At 43.3% G+C, this 11,944-nt stretch overlaps 1 protein-coding gene across 4 annotated transcripts in view; it reads right to left on the reverse strand.

Moving 5' to 3' along the window:
• ITPR2 (inositol 1,4,5-trisphosphate receptor type 2) overlaps positions 1–11,944 on the reverse strand; it is a 533,709-nt gene that overhangs the window by 50,131 nt on the left and 471,634 nt on the right. For all 4 annotated transcript variants that reach the window (XM_019515702.1, XM_019515703.1, XM_019515701.1 and 1 more), the window contains 4 exons: positions 10,116–10,208; positions 7,838–7,968; positions 5,741–5,906; positions 4,248–4,408 (listed from right to left, as the gene is read on the reverse strand). In XM_019515702.1, the coding sequence (XP_019371247.1) occupies positions 4,248–4,408; positions 5,741–5,906; positions 7,838–7,968; positions 10,116–10,208 (551 nt within the window). The remainder of the gene's footprint in view (positions 1–4,247; positions 4,409–5,740; positions 5,907–7,837; positions 7,969–10,115; positions 10,209–11,944) is intronic.

The raw sequence follows: 11,944 nt of genomic DNA on the forward strand, positions 1-11,944 counted from the left end.
CCACAGATGCATCTCGAGCAGGTCCAAGGAGGTGATCCTCCCCCTCTATGCGGCACTGGTCAGGCCGCAGCTGGAGTACTGCGTCCAGTTCTGGGCGCCGCACTTTAAGAGGGATGTGGACAGCATGGAGAGGGTCCAGAGGAGGGCCACTCGTATGATCAAGGGACAGCAGGGTAGGTCCTATGAGGAAAGGTTGCAGGACCTGAACCTGTTCATCCTTCAAAAGAGAAGGCTGAGGGGGATCTTGTGGCCTGTTATAAACTGGTTAGGAGGGATCAGCAGGCGCTGGAGGAGTCCCTGTTCCCCCGAGTGCCGCAAGGAGTGACCAGGAACAACGGTCACAAGCTGGCGGAGAGAAGGTTTAAGTTGGACATCAGGAGGCGCTACTTCACGGTCAGGGTGGCTAGGGTCTGGAACCAGCTTCCAAGTGAGGTGGTGCAGGTTCCCACCCTGGGGGTTTTTAAGAGGAGGTTGGATGACCACCTTACTGGGGTCGTTTGACCCCAGTACTCTTTCCTGCCATGGCAGGGGGTCGGACTAGATGATCTGCTCAGGTCCCTTCCGACCCTAGAAACTATGCAACTATGAAACTGTTTGGGGAATTCCAGCTACCTTAACAAGAGTTAATTTGTGGTCTCCCAATAGCCTCTCTCTAAATGTTTTGCCACAGATCTCATTCATAGTCTGATTTGTTGTCAGAGACTGTTAGCACACTAAGATTTCCAGATTGGCTCTTCAGTCTTAAATCAGTCACAAACTCTTCATATAGTTTCCCTTTGTTCCCTCAGGTGGCCTGTACCTTCATCTATACCTAGTATCAGATGTTCATTTGTTTCAGCTCTGGATAAGGTCCAGAACACCCCAACATTTTGAAAAATGCAGTTTCACAGGCAGCCTTTTCTGTCCAAGTTAACTGAAAAGTGACATATATAGCAACTGCACGATAGCTTGCTACTTGAGGTGCACTGATATATCGGTGCCATATCGGATCAGCACTGATAAAAGGAAAATTAACATTATCAGCTTGGTTTGGCCAGTGTAGCTAATAATGTCACTGATAAATACAATATGCCTTCCGGCCAGGGCTCCCAGATGCCACGTGCACAGCTGCACACATGCATGTAGCCAGGCAGCGTGGAGAACAGTGCCCTGCAGGTAAGTCTATGTAGGGGAAGGGACATAGGAGGGGTGGAGGTTCAGATCGAGATCCCCACAGTGAAAGATGGAGTGGGGCAGGGGCTCTGCCCAGCCAGGGACGTGAATGGGACCTGGGGCTGGGTCAGGGAGCCAGACAGAGCTGTGAGCAGCTTGTCCAGGGGGCATGGAGGGTGGGGGTGACTCCCTGCCACTGCATACACCCCCCAGGAGAAGCCTGGTGGTGACATGGGCCCCCCCATATTTGTGTGTGGGGTAGGCTTGGGGCTCTCCACTCTGCTGCCTTTGCCCTGAGAGTTCTGCATCAGTCATGCATCCTCTGCCCACCTGGCAGCAATGGAGGCAGCAAACTGTGCCTCCCACTGCCTGGCAGGCAGGGGACGTGCAGCCAATGCGAGGCCCCTGGGGCACAGGCAGCAGAATGGAGAGCCCTGTGCCCACAGCAGGCAGCCAGCATTCACCTTTGCCCCACTCAGCTCTGCTCCAGTTAAAAGCGTCCTCACACTTTAAAATGATGGCAGCGGCACTTGAACTAAAGCTCATTTGACAAGCTTTAGTTTAGTGCCCCTGCTGGCATTTTTAAGCACTAGGATGCTGATCCCCTGGACAAGTCACCCATGGCTCCATCCTGCTCCCCACCCCAGGTTCCATTCACCACCCTGGCTGGGCAGTGCCCCCTGTCTCTACCCCTGGTCCCACTCCCTCCCTCACTGTGGGGGCCTCTATCTGCTCCCCTCTACATCCCTTACCTCCCCCACAACCCTTCTCCTCCACACACTTACTTGCAGGGCACTGCTCTCCACACTGCCAGGCTGCATTCCTGTAAATCATTCATCAGATTGGTAGTGGTTGCTATGGGTGGTTAATAATCAGCTATCAGTATCTGTAAGAAAATGTTTATTGGTGCACTCCTACTTACTCCTGCCTGAAATCAGGCTACCTTCTGACTGTCTTCCTTTTTCCTATCATTCCTTGCTTGCAGACAGACATAGAGGGAAGCAGTGTTTAAGTCTCTTCCAGTTGACTTCACTATTTCCAAATACTTTCAGCTCATTTGGTCCTTTTAGTTGCTCCATACATAATTTTTTTTAATTCCTGACAGACTTCCTAAGTTTGGGAAGGTAAACTTATTAAATATACTATTTCTACCCACCTCTCATGTAAACATGTTTCCCTCTAATGCACCCCTTACATTTTCCTTCTAGGTCTTGGTCTATACATACCACTTTCCCATTATTAGTACTATGCAGAGACTGGCATGAACCAACCCACACTTCAGAATGTAGATTTGCCCCATGAAAAACGAGATACTTCCTCATTTCAAAAATATACACTCAAAACCTTGAGGTCCTACAAACAACCTAGGTCATCATCAGGACTTTGACACACAGGAGTGGGGTTCTCAAATTGAATGGTTCAACACTTCAGGTGGTTTGGTGTCTGTTAATATTTTAGACACTCAAGTCTGTTGCTCCCACCATCAGTGCTAAAGTAAAATGCAATAGTGTATGCATCAGAAAAGTCCAACTGCCAGCACCAGAGGAGTCATATACTTATTATGAATATTAATACCCACACTAGAATAAATATTCATATGTAACAATTTCAAGTTTTAAAAGCATAAAAATATTGGAGTGGAAAGAGGAGAACAGTACAGGAGAGAAAACTCATAGAAATTTGCTTTATTGTCATTTCTGCGATTCAAAGCACTGAGATAAGGTGGAAACAGTTCTGCACATCAGAGAACAACTTTGAGGGATTCTGCCATCATGATTTACCCATGTAGAATAGTGAATACACCTCCTATGTTTTGCTTGTTTCACTATATTTTCACCCAGCTGTAAAATTGCAGGAACAATATTTCCTATCACTATACCAGCTCTAAGATGGCCTAGACAGCCAACAATGTAAAATTCCCATGTATGCTGGCTGTTCCTCTGTCATTGTTGCCTCCATTCCCATATCATATTGAGATGACAATATCTACAATATGTAGTGTGCAGCCATGCTTCATTCCAGAGGAACAGATAAGCATGAACCTTTCTTTAACCATGTCACTGCTTCCAATATCTCAACTGCTTAAAGTGCATGTGCTTAAGTTTTGAGGGACTGGGAGCTAAAGTACTGAATGCAGTTAGCCAGTGATACTGACAGCAAGTCAAGTTAAAAGTCCGATAAAGAACAGAAGAACACAAAAAACACATCCCTGGGGTCTGATACACACCATGTCACTCCTCTTCTGGGAAAGAAACATACTTATCTTTGGTTACACACATTTGCTGGGTTTTGCTACCACAGAGCTGTTGGAGGTTCCAACAATAAAATGTCTGCTGGGAATCTCATGGACAGCCAATGCTGGGGGACAATAGCTTCTTACGTACCACTTCAGCACATCTCCTATATACCTGCCTCTGGTGACAATCTTCTAAATCCTCTACGATAAATTTAACCAGGTTTCCCTGATGGAAATCACCCAAAGAATGGTAGGACAGACAACATAGCTTTTTCTCCTTCCCAATAAATCCTGCTTGCTTGCCAAGATGGGGCAGGAATATAATTCACATTTCTCTGCCCCAGCTCTAGTAAATCTGTCCCTTTGAATCTACACAGTTGCTGCCATTAGGTAAGGCACAATGACGTGGTTCTTCTAGCTCCAAAACTCTGAACAGCAGCTCTTCTTGGCCTTTTCAATAGTTTGTTCAGAGCAGTAGTAAAAGCAAGAGCTAGTTCTCAGTACTGACCCTAAGTTCTGCTGCCCAACAGGAGCTATTATTCTTCTGGACAGCAGCCCAGCAATACTGGACAAAGCAGCAGTAGCAGATGTTGTGATCCATGCTCTTCTGAGTCTGGTTTGGCTAATGAGCCAAAGGAACCTACAGAGCATGACAGCATGGGAGCCAAAGTAGTGACTGTGGCCTGTACCTTCATCTTTTTCATCACATTTGAGATTGTACTTTGTCACACGCTGCTGCAGACATGGAAAAAGGTCTTTAAAAATACAAATCAATACTTCCTATTGTTAAGGGAAAAATCTCTGCTATAACTGCAAGGAATATGGCAGTTGCATAAAGCTCACACACAAATTGACTTACAGCAATCATCTGAGCCACGTAGCTTTCAGGACCAGTGTATTCAGTTGGGTCTTTAACTTTGACGAGGACTATAAAATACAAATAATGCCACATATTGTGCTCTGACTTAATGTGCTCCTCAAATGAGACTGTCTTGTTATCAAACTTGTCTCTCTCAAGGCCTGCAAAAGACACAAAACATGATCTGATGAGCCACCCCATCAACAGGTATTTTGTTGCCAATGTAAAAATAAACTTAAAGACATCCTTGATCTGTTAAGGAAGGTTGTTAATTTTAAAAATCTATTTACATACAATAACAACCACACAAAGCCTCCAGACATAAGTGGATTTCTAGAAGAATTCTTCTGACCCAGCATTTACGCTCTTTTATGATATTCTCTCTTCATACCAACAACAATATAATAAATATTATAGTTTTACAATCTTCCATCTGAAGACTATAAAGAGTTTTATGACCTCTGGCTCTGATCCTACAAAAAGGGACTACAGAAACAAGCTGCATAAGTTAGCATGTAGCAGGTAGTCTCGGTCCTGATCTTGAAAAGATTTATGCAGGTGGTTAGTGTTTAAACATATGAGTAGTCCTACTGTCCCATCAGTAGGACAGCTGGTATGCCTTAAGTTAGCCATATAGGTAAATCTCTGCAATGTGTGCTTTAAGTTGCCTTAAGTTAGCCATATAGGTAAATTTCTAAAAGAATCATTGCTCTAGTCACAAAAGAATGCTTTTTTGCAACTAGTCATGAACTAACCTAGAAATACCAATAAGGAAGAACATGGGGGAGGAACATAGTCAGGGAAGACAGGTATGCACTGTCTCATCCCTTTTGCAGCTTTGCTCTCTGACTCTTCTAATGCCTTAAGCAGAGATTAAAGCCACTCCACACTGTATGGACCCCCTGGACAGCTGTAGAAACATCACTGACCCGCAAAAGTTTCCAACCTTCACAGGATCACCTTTTAGAGTGGGAAGAGATATGATTTATACTTGTCTGCCCCAGCAAAGATGAAGCACAATCAGAAATGGGTCTCTACAATGACAACACCTCATCTTCAGTTGTTCTGAGCCCCCCCCGCCCGTCGTCCCCAAGTTTAGAGCCTTAACAAATGCTTAGGTTTGGCTACATTTAAAACTTCAGAGCTCAGGCTGTCATGCAAGAGCGAGCTGTATTTTCATCTGCCTCTGTTCACCAGCAAAGTCAAAAGCTGAGCTCAATCTTCATTTACTGGTAATGATGTGAAAAGTGGGACAAAGGCAGCTTGACTCTCAGATCCCAAGTGGAATTCAGAGCTGCCCTCTTGAAGTCATCTCTTGACTTGTTAACTTTGTTTGCTGCTGAAAAGGAATACGTGTAGAATCAGCCTTTGTTGTCCCTACAGGATTTTTTTCCCAGAGGATAAGTGCTCTTTAAGCTCACCCTTATATTTACTGAGGAATATTTCTTACTAATACTTTTGCCATCCAATGTCTCCAGTTTTGTAACACCTACCGCAGATAAAACAGGTTGTCTTAAGTATTTCCTCTTTTTTCTGTTTTTCACTCCTGAGATCAGCAAATGTATCAATGATGACTCCAAAGATGAGGTTCAGAACAATAATGATGACAATGAAATAAAATAGGAGATCATAGACAACTCGTGCAGCAAACAAGGGTTCCTGAAACATCAACAAAGGTCCAACAGAATATACAAAGAGCACACATATTAAACAAGAACAAACCTTTTCATAACATGAGCTATAGCAGAGGTAAGGAACCTTTTGCCAGTGAAGGCTATCAATTCCAACCTGACACCCCCCACCACCACCCTACACTGTGGGCCACAAAGCTTTGCTCTCTGAAGTGCTAAAGCTACCTATGCTTCCCTCACTGCCACTCCTTGGCCGCAGTGCCAATAGACAAGGACAAATTCTATGTGAGGGTAAGAGTAGCCATAAGACAGCAGCAGGGAGGGCTACAAAGGGGGTGGGTAGTGCAGTGCAGTTGTGGGACTCCAATCCCCTATGCTACCTTGGGTTGGACTGAATCTTCATGGGCTAGATCTGACCTCATTATGGGCCATAGGCTGCCAAACCCTGAGCTAGAGTAAAACAAGGTCCAAATGCCTAGTTCTGTGCTTTGTGCCAAATTCTGTTTGCTTTATATAAGTAGCCTAATCAAAGCCAAGGGATAAATCTTATGACTACCTAATCAGAAACTGGTTTTATATACACCCCCTTTGGGTCTTCTGTATTTTTCTAGTAGTGGCAACATTTCCCATCTTTCCCCTGTCTCATCACAGCTTCACATTTCCATACTGCAGTCATCTTCCTTCTGAGGAAGGTTGGGCAGGTATCTTATCAACACCCCTCTTACATCATGGCTGGCAAGAAACAGCAGCCAATTAAAAAAGCTCAAGTCTAGAAGTCATAAACCATGTGTTCTGTTCCTCACAGTGTCACTGATTTACCAGATGAAATTGAGCAAGTCACAATCTGTCTCAGATGTAAAATGAGGATAATGATACTTTCCTTTATGAAGTGCTTTGAATATAGACTATAATTGCTAAATATAAAGTACCTTTTCTAAAGCTCAAACACGTCAATGGAGTGGCTCCTAATGCCAGTAGACTATGGATCAGGCTCTAAGTTACTATGACTAATACAAATAAAAGCCAAAAAAGGCAAATGCTCTCCTGTAGTTCTTTCAAAATCTTGCTGCCTGGAAAGCATGAGATCATACCTGTGCCTTTTACAGCAGCCTTTACAGTGCAGAGCACAAGCCACTGGGTAGTTGTTTCCTTGTATATATCCACTGACATTTTAATATTATAAAAGCCTAAGTCTGTCTGTCTGTCCATAATGCTTTTTTCACACACTGACTGGATGATGGAAACAGCCAATCACAGTGTTCCAAGTGCAGGGAGTGCCACCATGATTCCAAAGCCATACTGAGGACCAGACAGAGGATGGAGGAATCGAGGCCAGCAGTGCTCCTTGCAAGAGGCAGAACAGCGGCAGCATGGAGCGTTAGGTGGTAGCACTTCATCCCAGCCCCCTCCCCGCCTCCGTCATTCTTGACAGGCAATTGGCTAGTTACAAATATTCTTAAATGTATTGAATTTGTGGTAAACTTTTGGAAAGTCATTGTTACATGTAAAATCCTGTTTTGACTTAAATGTTAGCACAGTATGATTCTTAGATGAGTAAATAATGGGATCCGTTCCAGTGCAGATGCTAGATTATATCTCAGTTAACTCTAAACTTGATGTGTTACAACTGAGAGTCCCAACACATAGTCATCAATCAACTCCTTTCAAAAGTTTTCATTTATGCTTCCTACTATAAATAGAAACCTGATCCAATTTGGCAGTACTTCTTAGCAGTGCTTGTAAGACTGTGATATGCTCTGAATTTCCAGGAAGGTAACTGACACCTGGAGTTCCCTTCCTTATGTAAAATCATTGCACTGGGTTTCCTGTTCCCATTGAGTATTCCAGCTGGTATGTATTGATAAAGCATCTATTCAATACTAAAGTATTGCCTATGTTCCTTAAAAGTTGCTTTGGTGCTCACTGGACATAAAAGCCTTCTGTTAGACAAGCACTTACATCTTTGGAAGGCTTTCTCAGTACATCCCCCACGCCACCACCATTTCTCAGCCCTTGGTTTAACACAGTAACAATGCACATGAGCAGAGTGTCACAGGTCCTCTCAATTCCATCTTCTTCCTCTTCTTCACCTACAAACACAAGGAAAGGTTTGCAAATCAAAGCACTGACTGACTACTCCCAGCACAGCAACAGTCTGTTTATTAAAAAAGTGACTGCAGCAGTACTTTGATTTTCACTCCACAGCTACAATTTAGCTCAGGTTTGAAGTTACATTATAGTGTTTGATAGTGTACATACTTAATCTGGTAAGAGGTGGTGAGGATCCTGACTGGTTCACCTACAGGTAACCCCTATAACATCAACACTGCAAGCTTTAAGAGTACTCCCACTAGATTCCATGAGGCAGCTTTCTCAATGGGCCCTTAAGTGCACAGCTGATATATAGAGAAGAAGGTATGTATAAGGGAAATTAGAGGTGCATTTGGTGAAGGGCTGTCTCTTGTCTATTCATTCTGTTGCATCCTCATGTGACAGCTAGCATTATGAGTTATTAAAGAGGAGCTGGTTTATATATGAGTCATTATAGCAGGGAACTTTTGGCTGGAGCACAGCAAATGAAAAGCCTCCCACTGACTTCCATAGGTACATGACTGGGCTATAGGAAGCTGGACACTTGGCTTTAATCCCTATACCTATCACAGGACTGTTGTGTGTTGTTAGTCAAGTTACATGCTCTTAGATTGTATCATAAGTGTGTGAGCACGCAGAAGGGCCTTTTGTAACAAATTCCTAGAGGAATTCTGACTTAGGCAGAATCCTTCCCATCACTCCCATATTGCATTAGCAGTATCAGCAGCCTGTTAAAGAGGGCAGTGTGTATTCTCTCCCCATGCCCTGCTGGCTGGCAGGTAAAAGGAGGATCAGGATCATGGCCTACCCTTTTTCTGCTCCTCCTCTTCCCTTTTTCTCTTTAGGGAGGCAACTCATCCAAGCTGTGTGACTGCCTTGCCTTAAGAGTAGTGTTTCTCTCTATTCTACATGATGATTGTAACATGAGATTTTCCGAAATAACACAGTTTTATAAATATAAATTTTCTGCTTTCATGGCTAACTGAAATAGTGTATTTAAGAAACTGCTTTAAAAATATCATATTTGGGGCACTGAGATGCCTTTGATAGACTGAACTGAATGGCTTCCAGAAGCCAAAACCTCAAATTGCAGATAATATTTTATATCAGTGCTGATTTATATAACTCCTACCAGACAGAAAGGTAGTCAGATGGACACTGTGCTGGAAGGGAGGGACTCACATCCCCAAAGGGGTATAAAAGCCTCTTACTGCTTTTTATCTAACTTTATCCAATTTATATTAAACACAGGGTGTAGAAAAGCCACTAGAGGCAAAAACAAAGTCAGGGCTAGAGTTAAAGGCTAGGGACCCTCTCCCCTGCCCACAATATAATTTTTCTGGAACTAACATTTCAGGACTTACCTAGGTTAGGTACATGGATATCATGGTTAGGTACATGGTAGTGTTAGCTACTTGGCTGCCTAGGTAGCTAAAGTGTAGCCCCCTGCGCTTGTTCAGAAGGCTACCCTCTGCCTGAGCAGAGCTACAAAGAATCCATACACTGCAAGAGTGCCAAACATTGCCATTATGCAGCTACAGAAGTGCCACTTAGGTGCATAAAGGCAAAACAAGACTTTGCCCTATATGAATATAGTGCAAAAGGAACAAAACACAGAAAAATCAAACTCCTTTAAAGAGATGCTATCAGTATAACCTCCCTACCCTGCAAACTGTGAGCTGAACATTCTTTCTACAAAAATATGGCACCCTGGTGGTATATCCTGGCTGGAGAACTACAAAGTCACCTCAAAGGCATGTTCTCCACCACCTGGGTGAGCTTTCAGGGAGCCATCTGCTCTGTATGCTCAGAGCACTGTGGGATGCTGGGGAGTCCTACAGACCCCTACACTGCCATATATAACTAAACAGACATAACATAGGGTACTACACAATATACTACTACCAAGTTCCTTTTTGAAAGAGGTACTATTTTGTTGTCCTTTCCCCATCTTCACAGTCCTACAAAAACAACTTGAACAGCTATACGGTCATTTTTTGCAGCATGTCAAGGGCTTATATAGCAGTACAAATGTTAATGCATTACCATGGCTATTCCTTTCCATGTGAAAAGTCTCTTCTATGGTGTATTACATTACAAATTCCTCTATTTTACCTTATCAGTTCTGAGGAGCTTGTATACTAACCCGGATTGGTAATTGGTATTGAAGTAGAACAGTTCTCTTTTGTACATGTTTTCAGCATTGATGTTAGGGTTGTGGTAGGAACTTCTCCTGGGCCTGATAAAATAAAAAGTGATTTATTGACAGAAGGACATTTGCTACAAAGTACATATATTAGGTATAGGAGTTCTACTGAAATACAGTTTAAAATCTTAGATCTTTTGAAGGGAATCACTGAATGAAAAAAAAAATTAAAGGAGAGGAATGAATCAGACCACTTCAGAAATAACGCAGGATCAACAACTCAAGACTATCAGAAGGAAGAAAAACACAGTTTTATATTAACCTTACATCACAACTCTCTACTGCATCTCCCTAAATTAATGAATCTACATCAAATGCTCCTCCTTCTAGAAAAAATATATTCAAAGCAAAAAAACAACTGTCAAATATGAAAATAATGTCAGTTTTCAAACCATGATATAAATTATTCACAAAAGCTGATGAGGACACTGAGCTGATATTCAGTTTTCCTCAATGTAGACTATTTAAGAGTTCTCAAGGATAAAAACACAGTTTGATATTCATTTGTAAATATGTGTGGGTTTGAGTAAAATACTAATTTAACATTCCCAAAGTGGATAAGCACATATATCAGCTTGATTTCATCAGAAACCAATTTTATTGTGCGTGTCATAGTCAATTTACTGCGTTTCAGATAAGGGCTGCTAAAAAATAAGCAGCAAAAATTATGACAAAACCAACAGTTTAAATACTGGTCTGAGGTAAACTAGGAGTTAATCATGGAACACAGACATAGCAAATGGATAGATGTAACAATCATACTGATATCAAACCATACCAATACAAGCTGTTAGTGGTGCAACTTCTACACCCATATGATTATGCAGCAATATAAAGCTAGCAAAACCATACACACAAACTTTAACTTGCATACATTCAGAGTGAAAGTTGGGCAATTTAGCTCATTTGTGTCCCTACAGGATCATGAAGATGGAACATTTAGAGCGTAACAGTTGCTGTGCGCTCATGAGCCCCTTTATGGTGGCTAATGTGTCCGTTTGTCCACATACACATTCTTTGCTTTTTTCTTATCAGGGTAGTTTATTAACCTAACTTTATAAATGCATTTTTTTGTACAGTAAAACCTCATTAATTTGAGATGCAGGAGACCAAAAATACCAACTCTGAAATAAATGGGTTTGACAAACGTGCCAGTAGTGATTTGCATGTATCCAAATGACTATAGGTACATACAGACTTAGTTCATTCACGTGTGGGCCTTGCTAACTGATCAGAACAAAGTGACTAATTAAGCAGGCTTCATGGGCACGTCCACACAAGCATGCATGTGCCTCTTGCCCTTCCTCAAACCCCTTTGAGGCAGGGCAACAGGCATGCGTGGGAACAAAAAAAGAAACAAAAAAATGGATATCCAGGGGTCTAAAAAAAAATCGAAGGTGAGACAACTGGAGGCTGGGTCCTCCATGGAGATGTTCTGGCTGCCAGAGCTTCTCTATGGTTGCCCCCTTCCCCTGCCACTGAAACATGCAGTAGGACAGGCCGCATGTTTCAGTACCAGGGCTCCAGTCCTGGTGAGTAAGGGGTCGGGGGGGCTGGAGGAGGGGGGAGGGGACCATGGAGGAGAACCCCCAATGGCTCCACCCACTCCTCCAGGCCCCCGACCCCTGCTGTGGCTGGCTCCTTCCCACGCCAGCCCCACCAAGGCCCCTGACCCCGGCCGCAGCTGGCCCCTCCCCCCGCCAGCCTCCTGAGGCTCCCAATCCCTGCTGCGGCCAGCCCCTCTCCCCGCCAGTCCTCCCCCCGAGGCC

Source organism: Gavialis gangeticus, unplaced genomic scaffold, assembly GCF_001723915.1.
Source record: "Gavialis gangeticus isolate Ggan-Ray unplaced genomic scaffold, GavGan_comp1, whole genome shotgun sequence".
NCBI classification, from domain to species: domain Eukaryota; kingdom Metazoa; phylum Chordata; order Crocodylia; family Gavialidae; genus Gavialis; species Gavialis gangeticus.